At 36.0% G+C, this 15,203-nt stretch overlaps 1 protein-coding gene across 4 annotated transcripts in view; it reads right to left on the reverse strand.

Moving 5' to 3' along the window:
- Nucleotides 1-15,203, reverse strand: part of sif (still life) — a 1,404,800-nt gene that overhangs the window by 685,523 nt on the left and 704,074 nt on the right. For all 4 annotated transcript variants that reach the window (XM_068381983.1, XM_068381997.1, XM_068381990.1 and 1 more), the window contains exon 6: nt 9,073-9,191. In XM_068381983.1, coding sequence (XP_068238084.1) covers nt 9,073-9,191 — 119 coding nt within the window. The remainder of the gene's footprint in view (nt 1-9,072; nt 9,192-15,203) is intronic.

A 15,203-nucleotide genomic window follows, 5' to 3' on the forward strand; every position in this document is an offset into this window, starting at 1 on the left:
GAAAAATGAGGGCAGAATAAAGAGGAAACAAAAAGAGAGGTCACAATAAGAGGTAAGAAAAAGAGTAAATTAGAGGGAAAAAGGGAAGACTAAGCAGGGATTAAAAAAAAGAGGGAAGAATAAGAGGAAAAGAGGATAAAACAAGGGCGGGGAATGGAAGAATATGCAGTAAGAAAAAATGGGGAAGAATAAGGAGAAAAAAAAGGGACAGAATAAGAAGAGATAACACAAGGAAGAATATGGAGGAATAGAAAAGAAGAATACGGGATGGAAAATAGGAAGATAAATAAAGGGAAGTGAGATGAAAGAATAAATAGGGAGAAAAACAGGGAAGAATTAGAAGCAAGTACATGAGGGCAGAATGAGGGGCAAGATTAGATAATAGAATAGAGGCGAAGGAAAAGGCAAGACTAAGGAGGAAAACACAGGTAAGAATATGGAGGAATAGAAAAGAGGGAATATAAGGGGAAAGAAAAAGAGGCAAGAAAAGGGGGAGAAATATTGGGAAAACAGGTAAAAATATGGAGGAATATAAAAGAGGGAATATAAGGGGAAAGAAAAAGAGGCAAGAATAGGGGGAGAAATATTGGAAAAATAAGGGTGAGAAAAAAAGGGGGAGGGAGTATTACCAAAACGAGGGACCATACATGATAAACATTAAAGATTCTAGACAATTTCAGGAGATGCCAAGCGAGTAATGGAGAGGAGCCCGACAGAGCACACCAATGACGGATGATCGACTTCATGTGGGAAGAGGTGGACTGGCGGGTGTGGAGCTAACATCCAGTGCACCAAACGCAAAGAGCTGTGAATCGATACAGCAAAATTCTGTACGGACTGTAATAATGAATCGATTGATGAATCAAAGCTAATAGGTTACCGCGTCATTTTGGCATGCCCGGTAACGAATTAACAAGTGAAAAAAGCTTTATTGAAGTTGGGAAAATTTCTGTCCCTCGCGATAAATACACACAAAAAAAAACATGTCTCTCCTCTAACGCACAATTAGCTATAGAAACCACCACCACCACCACCACCAAAAAAAAAAAAAAAAAAAAAAAAAAAAAAAAAAAAAAAAAAAAAATTCTAAATGGGCTCAGTAACATCTAAACCAACATAGATGATGCAACATCATTTTAATCATAGAAATCAGGACCGTCATGTGAACTTTTCTAACGAGACTAAACAAATTCTAAGTAAATCGAGTTTTTAAATAATACTAACAGCAATGAAAATTGTGTCACAAAAAAAAAACATGTCTCTCCTCTAACGCAGAATTAGCTATATGAAAAAAAAAAAATCTAAATGGGCTCAATAAAATATAAACCAACATAGATGATGCAACATTAATTTAATCACAAAAATCAGGCCCGTTATGTGAACTTTAATACCGAGACTAAACAAATTCTAAGTAAATCGAGTTTTTTAAATGATACTAACAGCAATGAAAATTGTGTATGCATTTGAGATGGAAAAGTCATTGGCGGTAAAAGTCTTTACGCCGCTGAGAGAAGACTATCAAAAAGGCCTATTCCAAGCACGAGGCAATCAAGACTAAATGAATGAAGGCTGACCCATGCTTGCATTGCCATTTCTATTCATAAAACTTAAGTTTTCTTAAAAGAAAATAGAATTTTCCTCATTAACAGCATAAATTGAAAGGAACATCATTCACAAAATAAAAAATCTGTAATGGCCTCTGTCACATATCTACAATCATAAAATGCAAAATCATAGTTCGTAAAAAATAAACTCATGCCCAGTAAACAAACGTTCAGCAAAATAATTGAACTAGAACCGGAGAGAGAGAGAGAGAGAGAGAGAGAGAGAGAGAGAGAGAGAGAGAGAGAGAGAGAGAGAGAGAGAGAGAGAGAGAGAGTTTAATTTATGTTGAGCAGGTGTCACAACATCAGAGAGGGAAAAAGATGATTTATTTATATTTGAAACAGGTATCTCCACGCTATGAGAGAGAGAGAGAGAGAGAGAGAGAGAGAGAGAGAGAGAGAGAGAGAGAGAGAGAGAGAGAGAGAGAGAGAGCATGTTAAAGAGGTTGCATGAGTACGTGTATTCCCAACCCCACCCTACCTCTTCTTGGAACTGTCGGCCAAAGGGTAATGGCATTGCTTCGTCTGCATACCCTTTAATCAAAGTCACATCTTGCTATGCAGTGCAGTTTCAGTATAAAGATGATTAAATTAGTGATGTAATTGAACATTAATAATTGATTTTAGTGTAATTGTGATAAATTCTCACCTATCATTGATTACAATCAATAACTAATTTCTAGGCCGAATAAATCAATTTAAGGTATTCATCAATCATTTATTAAAATCAATAACTAATTTCTAGGCCGAATAAATCAATTTAAGGTATTCATCATTTGGGTAATGTTTTGTAATAGTGAAAAAATCATTATAATTGTAATCGGTTAATGAGATTTTCTGCGATTGCAAGCTAACGAGGGTTATATCTGTGCTATAGTATTGAATAAAATTATATTTATAAAGTATAAAGCCTGAAAAAAGTGACTGAGTTTTTTTCTTGCAGAGACACTTATCCAGAGACCTATCAGCATTATGAAATGTACTCCGACGTTGGTAAAAACTTGATCGACGACATAACACCCAAGTAAAGGGTGACAAATCAGGTCGTACATAATTTTTCTGATAACGGCCATTTAAAAGATGAAAGATCTGCTTATATATTTCATTTATTGTAGCTCTGTTTGAAGGTGACAAATCAGGTCGTACATATTTTATCTGATATCGGCGATTTGGAAAATGAAAGACCTGCTTAAATATTTCATTTATTATAGCTCTGTTTGGAGGTGATAAATCAGGTCGTACATATTTTTTCTGATATCGGCGATTTGAAAAATGAAAGACCTGCTTAAATATTTCATTTATTGTAGCTCTGTTTGAAGGTGACAAATCAGGTCGTACATATTTTTTCTGATAACGGCGATTTAAAAGATGAAAGATCTGCTTAAATATTTAATTTATTGTAGCTGTTTGAAGGTGACAAATCAGGTCGTACATAATTTTTATGATAACGGCGATTTAAAATATGAAAGATCTGCTTAAATATTTCATTTATTGTAGCTCTGTTTAAAGGTGACAAATCAGGTCGTACATAATTTTTCTGATAACGGCGATTTAAAAGATGAAAGACCTGCTTAAATATTTCATTTATTGTAGCTCTGTTTGAAGGTGACAAATCAGGTCGTACATATTTTTTTCTGGTATCGGCGATTTAAAAGATGTAAGACCTGCTTAAATATTTCATTTATTGTAGCTCTGTTTGGAGGTGACAAATCTGGTCGTACATATTTTTTCTGATATCGGCGATTTGAAAGATGAAAGACCTGCTTAAATATTTTCATTTATTGTAGCTCTGTTTGGAGGTGACAAATCAGGTCGTACATATTTTTTTCTGATATCGGCGATTCAAAAGATGAAAGATCTGCTTAAATATTTCATTTATTGTAGCTCTGTTTGAAGGTGACAAATCAGGTCGTACATATTTTTATCTGATATCGGCGATTTAAAAGATAAAAGACCTGCTTAAATATTTCATTTATTGTAGCTCTGTTTGAAGGTGACAAATCAGGTCGTACATATTTTTATCTGATATCGGCGATTTAAAAGATAAAAGACCTGCTTAAATATTTCATTTATTGTAGCTCTGTTTGAAGGTGACAAATCAGGTCGTACATAATTTTTCTGATATCGGCGATTTGAAAGATGAAAGACCTGCTTAAATATTTCATTTATTGTAGCTCTGTTTGAAGGTGACAAATCAGGTCGTACATAATTTTTCTGATAACGGCGATTGAAAAGATGAAAGACCTGCTTAAATATTTCATTTATTGTAGCTCTGTTTGAAGCAACTCGTTTCATCAAAACTTGAAATTGTAAACTAACCAAAAACTGACATTTACGAATTTGTTACTGATTTTAGCATTCTCGTTGACTTTTATGTGACACTTTCTTTTATAATTACCCAACATCCCATCTGCAAGTATTACTTTGGTAAGTAGCTTGTAATAATAAACATTTATTTGCATATTCCTCTTCTATACAGTGCAATAATAATCCAACGAAAAGTACTCCAAACTGTGACGGCCGAGAGAAGGTTGTGAACTCAAAGGCAGTATGAAAACAACCGAGTTAATTTATTATAGAACACTCTCCTTTATATACAAAAGCCCAAGGCAACAGGAATGTCCATGTTCACAACACAGACAATGTTACAGAGGCGAAACGCAGACATGTTTATTCTGGTTCTTTTTCGTGCGAGAGAAGAGCGAAGATACAAGGATAATATATACAAAATGAATTATGTACGATCGTGTGACACACGGTTGGTACAAAACTGTTTCAGACAACGTAAAAATAATACTAAAATGAAACGAAAATAAAGATAAATATTGAAAAAACAAGACCACGTTACACGATTTTAAAATGAAGTCAAACATACACAATATATAAGCAATTCCATGAAGTTAACTTTTATTGTGGAAAGACGTTGATATCTGTAATGCTAAGACAATCCGAGATTTGAACTGTTTAATTACCAGTAAATGTAAATAAAACTTCCTTCTGCCCACTAACAGCATATGAATGGCTGCATTTTCCTGGTATTATTTTACCCACATAACCTCATCCATGCTACCAACCTCCATTTTTTTTTTTAATTTTAATTTTTTTTTTTTTAAACTTGAGAAGTGTTTTCAAATTCAAACTTAGAATTCCTTTTAAACTCTTCACCAGTCTCTGCATTTACTCTTCATTTTCACTTTTAAGCTTCTGTATTTAAAAAATCACTTTCAGAATCTTCACCAGTCTCTGCATTCATTCTTCACTTTCACTTTATAGCTTTTACATTTAAAACATACTTTCAAACTCTTCACTAGTCTTCACTTTCACTTTAAAGTTTCTCCAGTTGATAAAAGGTGTCTGCAGCTCACTCTCTGTTATTACTTGCAAGATAAATTTCAATATTCTTCATTTAAAACTACTTTCAAATTCTTTATTAGCCTCTGCAACTTCTCTTCAATATCCTTAACTAATAATACTATTTGCAACAGCAGCAACTCTACACTTAATTCCCAACATCTCTTTACATCGCACAAAGCTTTTACATACATCCATCAAAATGTGAAACAGTCAAACCAATACCCTTTCAAAGACATTTTATATTTACTTTAGTTATAAAAAGAGCTTTAGCTTAATCATGACAGTAAAGATATTCCTCTCAAGAAATTATTGTTTACAGCATAAGTTATCAATACCCTTACTAATCAATTACTGTCAATTTCCTCATCAGCTTTTGAAGGTCCTTGTATGCAATAATGCTTTTTCTTTACTCTTAAACTGATCAAGGTGATGCTTTACGAAAAAAACTATTGATCGTAATACTCTCTTACCTCCTCCCAACGAAAAAAACTATTATTTACTTATATATGTTTACTTTTACTTATTGTTGAGTTCCTAAATTCTTCAAATAAGCTGCACCATGTAACCCTTTTGCAAACAAACAGACAATAAACCATCTCGCCATTTTCTTTAGGACATCCCCTCATTTTTTTTTAGAATCAAGGTACTTTCTATGATGACTCTCAACAGAAAGGGTGTATCCTTCCAGTCTCCGTAAATGACCTCTCATTTTTTTTTAGAAGACATCTCCTCTTCCAGACTTACCTTACATATCATGCCCTATCTTTCAATCGTAATTTCAGCTTCATATCTTAAATCCTTTCGTTTAATCATATAAACTTCTGCTGCTTTTCCTTTATTCAATCTTTTCACTGACCTCCTTACATTCTTAAAAATCAATTCAACATTCACTGACCTCCTTACATTCTCAAAAATCAATTCAACATTCACTGACCTCCTTACAATCTCAAAAATCAATTCAACATTCACTGACCTCCTTACATTCTCAAAAATCAATTCAACATTCACTGACCTCCTTACAATCTCAAAAATCAATTCAACATTCACTGACCTCCTTACATTCTCAAAAATCAATTCAACATTCACTGACCTCCTTACAATCTCAAAAATCAATTCAACATTCACTGACCTCCTTACATTCTCAAAAACCAATTCAACATTCACTGACCTCCTTACAATCTCAAAAATCAATTCAACATTCACTGACCTCCTTACATTCTCAAAAATCAATTCAACAAGTTTTCTAAAAACTTGTGCTAACTCTTTCCACTCCTGTAAGTTCCAATTTATACCTCGTCAATCATTCAGATTTTCTCATAGACATCTCTTCGTATATGCTTCGTTCATGCGTGCATTTAGTCTTCCTGAAATATTTTTTTTTAAACTTTAGAGCTCCTCCTGGTGAGAGTGGCCCATCCCTGAACTATCTGTATAAGTTAAACTCCTTTCTTTTTTAGATCTCTCACCCTAGACCATATTTCCTTAACACTAACCTTCTGTAAAGTTTTCGCATCTTTCGTAACCGAATCGCTGTTTTGAATAAATTACACTTATTATTATTAGTATTACTTGCTAAGTTACCACCATAGTTGGAAAAGCATGATGCTATAAGCCCAGGGGCCCCAACAGGGAAAATAGCTCAGTGAGGAAAGGAAAAAAGGAAAAATTAAATATTTTAAGAATAGCAATAACATTAAAATAAATATTTCCTATATAAACTATAAAAACTTTAACAAAACAAAAGAAAGAGAAATTAGATTGAATAGCGTGCCCAAGTGTACCCTCAAGCAAGAGAACTCTAACCCAAGACAGTGGAAGACCATGGTACAGAGGCTATGGCACTACCTAAGACTAGAGAATACTGGTTTGATTTTGGAGTGTCCTTCTCCTAGAAGAGCTGCTTACCATAGCTAAAGAGTCTCTTCTACCCTTACCAAGAGGAAAGTAGCCACTGAACAATTACAGTGCAGTAGTTAACCCCTTGGGTGAAGAAGAATTGTTTGGTAATCTCATTGTTGTCAGGTGTATGAGGAGAGAGGAGAATCTGTAAAGAATATACCAGACTATTCGTTGTCTGTGTAGGCAAAGGGAAAGTGATTTAACAGACGATTTTCTTGACCCATACAGGGACTGATACCCATACATAGACGGGAAGATTTCAGGGCTCCAAGGCAAGACTATTCAGTGGAACTTCTTTTTAAAATCCATTTGAATATCACGAGACACACACACATACACACATACAGTATATATACAGTATATATATATATATATATATATATATATATATATATATATATATATATATATATATATATACCAAGGCACTTCCCCCAATTTTGGGGAGTAGCCGACATCAACAAATGAAACAAAACAAAAATGGGACCTCTACTCTCTACGTTCCTCCCAGCCTGACAAGGGAGTCAACCGAGTTCAGCTGGTACTGCTAGGGTGCCACAGCCCACCCTCCCCCGTTATCCACCACAGATGAAGCTTCATAATGCTGAATCCCCTACTGCTGCTACCTCTGCGGTCATTTAAGGCACTGGAGGAAGCAGCAGGGCCTACCGGAACTGCGTCACAATCGCTCGCCATTCATTCCTATTTCTAGCACGCTCTCTTGCCTCTCTCACACCTATCCTCCTATCACCCAGAGCTTTCTTCACTCCATCCATCCACCCAAACCTTGGCCTTCCTCTTGCACTTCTCCCATCAACTCTTGCATTCATCACGTTCTTTAGCAGACAGGCATTTTCCATTCTCTCAGCATGGCCACACCACCTCAACACATTCATAGCCACTCTAGCTGCTAACTCATTTCTTACACCCGTTCTCACTCTCACTACTTCATTCCTAACCCTATCTACTCGAGATACACCAGCCATACTCCTTAGACACTTCATCTCAAACACATTCAATTTCTGTCTCTCCGTCACTTTCATTCCCCACAACTCCGATCCATACATCACAGTTGGTACAATCACTTTCTCATATAGAACTCTTTACATTCATGCCCAACCCTCTATTTTTTACTACTCCCTTAACTGCCCCCAACACTTTGCAACCTACATTCACTCTCTGACGTACATCTGCTTCCACTCCACCATTTGCTGCAACAACAGACCCCAAGTACTTAAACGGATCCACCTCCTCAAGTAACTCTCCATTCAACATGACATTCAACCTTGCACCACCTTACCTTCTCGTACATCTCATAACCTTACTCTTACCCACATTAACTCTCAATTTATATATATATATATATATATATATATATATATATATATATATATATATATATATATATATTATATACATATATGAATATATACATATACATATATATACTATATATACATTAATATATATACATATATATATATATATATATATATATATATATATATATATGTGTGTGTGTGTGTGTGTGTGTGTGTATGTGTGTGAAGTAATAACCCTCTTTACTTAGTTTCGACATACGTCAGTTCCACCTTTACGTTGATCATTCATATACATTAAATACAAACAATAAATTTTACATCACGCTGTTTCATGGCAAAATGGCAAGAGAAAAACTAAAAAATAAAATTAATTCGAGAATACGATCATGAAAGGAGACAGAATTAAAATATTCTCTTATAGTAATTTTGAAATTTTATGAGAGAAGACTCGCTTTAAACTTAAGAAACCTCGAGTCTCATAAAGAGGGGGAAAGGAACAGTATCCTAATTCTCACAGATCATTCTTTTGAACAGTTTTAAACAATTGTTGGTGCAAAGAAAATGTTTTAATGGTCACACATCATTCTTACGCGTTTGATGTGCATTTGCGGACGGAAGAAAATGTCCCAACACCATTTTTCTACAATATATTTAGTAGGAGAACTAAGCAAAGTGTGAAGAAAAAATCAAGAGACTCATACATATTTCTATCAACTTTACGCATGGGCTTAAAAAAGAAACTACACAAGTTCTGAAAAACATTCTCGAGTTTTCGTTTTGAAAACCCTTTTGTCACTCAAAACATACCACAATTGTTCTTCGCATTCGCAGAGAAATAAAATACATTTCCAATAAAAAAGAAAGAAAAAAAAAAAAAACTTCTCTATACTCACACAACATTCTCGGAATTGCTTAGCATCGATGGGCGAGGTGAAATTCAATCCCCAGGTGTCACTGGTAGCCGGATCCTTCCAGTACACGAAGCATTCGGAAGCTTGGCCGATCCTGGTGCCTGTTGGGATGACAAACGAAAAATACATGAATATTCTGGTATGAAGGAATCCAATACATGTGATTATGCCCACACACAAATACCGTCACCCTCATAAACTAACTGCCAAAGTCATTTTCTCCACTTGTTGGGAAATGAAAAAAAAAAAAAAAAAAAAAAAAAACTTCTCATTTTCTAATTCTTTATATCATTGTCTTGAGTTTCAATTCACAAATTCTTAATAGAAGAATTTGTGAATAAGAATTTGTTAATTAAAGCTCAACACAATGATATAAAGAATTATGAAATGAGGTTTTCTTTTTTTATTCCCGAACAAGTGGAGAAAATGACTTAGGCAGTTAGTTTATGAGGGTGACGATACATAAGTTTGAGCACAAAATAACAACGAACAATATAAACACATCAATAAAACGGTAATCAGTTACGTAATCAGTGACACTATTTATTGATGAAACTACGGCAGACATTTTCACAGAGGCAATATCTATAAATTTGCTGACAACATTTACTCGGCTTAAGACATCCTATCACTAGAAAACTGTCATCTTCAATCTGTGTTACAAGAGTTTATGCTTCATGTCACATTGTAGGATCAGAAGCAGGTATTTCTGAAAGTTAATGAACAGCTTCTCGGAATCATATAATTTCATATTCAGATATACATGATAATAATGGTAATAAGTATTTAATAAACCATGAACTACCGACACCCACGAGGTGAGGAGACTAAAAGCTTTTATCACCGTTGGTGATGAAGATCCTTGGGATATAATAGTATCAGAGGGTACCAGATGCATTAAGTCCTAAATAGGCTATTATTGACAAAAGTGTTCAAGAAAGCTGACGGACTGATCAAGAATAATGAATGATGTGTAAAAGGAAACGAGATAGCACACGGCATTATTAGTGCATTTAACATATTAGTATGACAATGCTGTGTTACGCAGTACCAGACAATGGACACTAATACATCATGCCACATGAGGAGTATCAGATGGCTCTGATCCTTTTATGATAGAATTACCCTTGGATTGCTGACGTTTCTCTTTCTTTGAGGGAATTATAGGAAAAAAGAACGATTGGAGGGATAAAAGAGGATTAATAAAATGCTCAAAGACAATCAAAAGGTGATGACAATTTACAGGTTAGCGATAGTAAAGGCAATATGTAGAAACGAAGTTATATTTGAGGTCACTCAGTATAGATAAAAATGTTATAATGTAAATGGGCCTTGAAATAAAACATGAGGGCAGAGAGCTCATTGAAAATAACCCATTTGTGTCATTGAGATGAATAACTTAAAGGGTTGTCAACAGTAGAGGGTAGGTGTTCGTAATGCAAGAAGTGATGAAACTGATGTAAACTTAGAAATATATTTGAAAGCGACGCAATGAGAGTGGTACATACATACATATACCAAAGGCACCTCCCCCAATTTTGGGGGATAGCCGACATCAACAAAGAAACGAAACAAAAAGCGGACCTCTACTCTCTACGTTCCTCCAGCCTAACCAGGGACTCAGCCGAGTTCAGCTGGTACTGCTAGGGTGCCACAGCCCACCCTCCCACATTATCCACCACAGATGAAGCTTCATAATGCTGAATCCCCTACTGCTGCTACCTCCGCGGTCATCTAAGGCACCGGAGGAAGCAGCAGCGCCTACCGGAACTGCGTCACAATCGCTCGCCATTCATTCCTATTTCTAGCACACACTCTTGCCTCTCTCACATCTATCCTCCTATCACCCAGAGCTTTCTTCACACCATCCATCCACCCAAACCTTGGCCTTCCTCTTGTACTTCTCCCATCAACTCTTGCATTCATCACCTTCTTTAGCAGACAGCCATTTTCCATTCCCTCAACATGGCCAAACCACCTCAACACATTCATATCCACTCTAGCCACTAACTCATTTCTTACACCCGTTCTCACCCTCACCACTTCGATCCTAACCCTATCTACTCGAGATACACCAGCCATACTCCTTAGACACTTCATCTCAAACACATTCAATTTCTGTTTCTCCATCACTTTCATTCCCCACAACTCCGATCCATACATCACAGTTGGTACAATCACTTTCTCATATAGAACTCTCTTTACATTCATGCCCAACCCTCTATTTTTTACTACTCCCTTAACTGCCCCCAACACTTTGCAACCTTCATTCACTCTCTGACGTATATCTGCTTCCACTCCACCATTTGCTGCAACAACAGACCCCAAGTACTTGAACTGATCCACCTGCTCAAGTAACTCTCCATTCAACATGACATTCAACCTTGTACCACCTTCCCTTCTCGTACATCTCATAACCTTACTCTTACCCACATCAACTCTCAACTTCCTTCTCTCACACACCCTTCCAAATTCTGTCACTAGTCGGTCAAGCTTCTCTTCTGTGTCTGCTACCAGTACAGTATCATCCGCAAACAGCAACTGATTTACCTCCCATTCATGATCATTCTCGCCTACCAGTTTTAATCCTCGTCCAAGCACTCGAGCATTCACCTCTCTCACCACTCCATCAACATACAAGTTAAACAACCACGGCGACATCACACATCCCTGTCTCAGCCCCACTCTCACCGGAAAACAATCGCTCACTTCATTTCCTATTCTAACACATGCTTTACTACCTTTGTAGAAACTTTTCACTGCTTGCAACAACCTTCCACCAACTCCATATAACCTCATCACATTCCACATTGCTTCCCTATCAACTCTATCATATGCTTTCTCCAGATCCATAAACGCAACATACACCTCCTTACCTTTTGCTAAATATTTCTCGCATATCTGCCTAACTGTAAAAATCTGATTCATACAACCCCTACCTCTTCTAAATCCACCCTGTACTTCCAAGATTGCATTCTCTGTTTTATCCTCAATCCTATTAATCATTACTCTACCATACACTTTTCCAACTACACTCAACAAATTATGACAATGAGTGGTAAAAAATGTAAAAGTTTAAAAGGTTGAACAATGAAAAGAGATCATAAGTTGAAAGAATTACCAGTGATACACTACAAGAATGTAACTTATTGGATAAAAAGTGTGGCGGATTGTTGTTATCAAAGTCTATAGACCTTTGTTATAGTCTTATGAAAACGTCTGTGGCTCGTCATCTGTGAGCTCAGCTCCAGAACCTTATTACTCTACCAGCTAAGGATATTTTTTTTTTCTTTAGGATGGATGGTTAGTCACTAGGAGCCATTGACTGGTCCTCTCTAAGATTTCCTTGGGTGGAGAGAGGGATTTGGCGCCTATGATATATTCGGCCTTTGGGACATTGTGCAGCAGTGAAATAAGCTCTCCTATTCTTTGCTCCTGCCACACATGATCAACTTTACATGCATCCAAATGAATGAGGAGCAAAAATTAAGGGAAAGGTAATAGAGGTCTGTTAGGATAAAAAACGAATATCACTTCGCATACAATGAATCGGGCTATGTTGGGATTTATGGAGAATGTAAAGCCTAATTAACCCCACCCCCATAAGATTAAATTTCAAGCACATTTTGCTATATATATATTTTTTTGAAATTGCTCTAACAGGCTTAATTTTTGTCCTAGAGAGGTCAGGTTGGTCTCATTCTTTTGGAAAATGCCTGAAGTTTCTCATAAAATTATCAAAAATGTGTAAAAACATGTAATTAAGTGTTTTGCAAGAACGTACCGGTACGTCCTTTGGGGGTGAAAGGGATAATAAAACGGATTGGGGAAAAGTAGATAGGGATTAAACATGGAAGAACTACCATAATCTTCTGTTTGTTAGGTAACAGACGTGAGAAAAAATTGAGAACAACATTGGAATTAATGTGGGAAAGTGAAGTATATAAAGCGAAGAAAATTATTTGCTACGAGAATATATAAGGTCTTATTATATATGCAAAGCATGTGATAGAATATGTGGATCCGAAAAGACATTGATGGAAAATAAAAGTGGGATTGTGTTAACATGTCATGAAATGAGATGTGGCTACATTGTTGTAGGAAATGAAGAGCCAATAAATGATTGTGGCTTGATGATATTTTATACTAACCTGAAAAGATGGTAATGACTTCATTAAGCTCCAGAAACTACGTATAAAGAAATAGAATGTTTGCAGTGAAAGTTGTGTTAAAGCTATGAGATTGAAAGGAAGTCAGGAAAGCAATGTAATTAATTCTAATGCAAATGGCGGTTCACATAAGGTTGATCTGCATAAGTACTGAGGGGTAACGTAAGGGACGGCATTAAGATGTTAAGGATATTAATTACCGAAGGATTTTGAAAAAAAAAAAAAAAAAAAAAAAAAAAAAAAAAAAAAAAAAAAAAAAAAAAAAAAAATGGAAGGTAAATGTGCCAGTGGACGAAACAGTGGGATGTAAAAGAGGATTACTGGGTGAACTCTCAATTATTGAAGTGCAGTAGGAAATAAAAGGAATATTAGGAAAAGGGACAAAAACTGAGTAAAAAAAAAAAAACGCTGAAAGAGTTAGACAGTATGGAATGTAAGGCAAGATAGGAAGGATAGACAAGAAAAGGAAATTTTTTTCACAGAACTACAATAATCCTAGATTATTCAGGAAGGAAAATATTATTCAGTTAAATTTAATAAATTGCTTTCAAATTGTAAAATTCAAACAATAAACGCACAGAAACAATTACAGAACAGAAAACCACTGAAAGTTATAATTTCTTGTATAATAAGAAATCACCGAGTGTAATTTCATTCTACCTCTGCTTGTCACTCATAATCGATGTTGGGTAGCTTTCCCTGTTGCCAGACGTAAACTAAAGTCTGCTCCATTCAAAGGAATTATGAGTACTGTAATTCGCACCCATTCTGGTTTATCCAATTAGAATGAACATAATTTCCCAGGTACAGTATATGGAAACGTGAAAGTCACAGGCACTCACACACATCTCCCCTATTATAATAAAAATCAAGTGTTTGGCTATGTATACAATTATATGCATATTTCTTTCAGGTCACGCACAGCAGCATTGTCATACATATATTGCCAGACGTATAACCACTCGGTCTCTCCCCGTCCCTTGGGTAGGGGGAGAGGAATAGTCATACCCAGGTAAGAGGGATTAAGTTAGGAAAGAGGGACAGTATATGAAAACGTGAAAGTCACAGACATTCACACACATCACCCCTATTATAATAAAGATCAAGTGTTTGGCTATGTATACAATTGTATACATATTTCTTTCAGGTCACGCACAGCAGCATTGTCATACATATATTGCCAGACGTATAACTACCCGGTCTCTCCCCGTCCCTCGGGTAGGGGGGAGAGGAATAGTCATACCCAGGTAAGAGGGATGTGTTGAGAAGGGTTGAATCTGTGTTCATATCTATCTATATATTTAGCCGTCTTTTTTGACGGGTCGCGTACACTTATATAAATACATACATATATATATATGTATATATATATACATATATATATATATATATATATATATATATATATATACATACATATATATATATATATATATATATATATATATATATATGAGGGGTAGGAAAAGGCGTTTAAAGATTTAGGATTAAAGTCCTCTCCTGAATGGCAGAGGCAAGGGACAGTGACATTGCCCTAGCAAGCAGGACAATGCCCTAGAGACTGACCATACACATGTGACCAGCGCCCAAGCTCCATCTACACCCAAGCTAAGACCAGGGGGAGCCAGGCTAGGCTGCTGAAGACTCAGGACGTACACCTGTAGCCACCCCCCCCCCCCCCACCAACACCCCATCCTTAGCTCACAGGGATGGTGAGGTTGCAGTGACCAAAAGAACGAACAAAGCTATTTCGAGCAGGACTAAAACCCCAGTCTGGCGATCACTAGGCACAGACGTTACCAATCGGCCCTTAGGTTATAAATAATTACGAGGATCATACAGATGCTAGAAATTTATGTGTATACATGCAGATGAAATTACTGTACAGTATGGGGATTTAAAAAAGAAAAGAAAACTCTATTCTAATGTTATATGGATTGTACT

This window comes from Palaemon carinicauda, chromosome 1 (genome assembly GCF_036898095.1).
Source record: "Palaemon carinicauda isolate YSFRI2023 chromosome 1, ASM3689809v2, whole genome shotgun sequence".
Classification (NCBI taxonomy): Eukaryota; Metazoa; Arthropoda; class Malacostraca; order Decapoda; family Palaemonidae; genus Palaemon; species Palaemon carinicauda.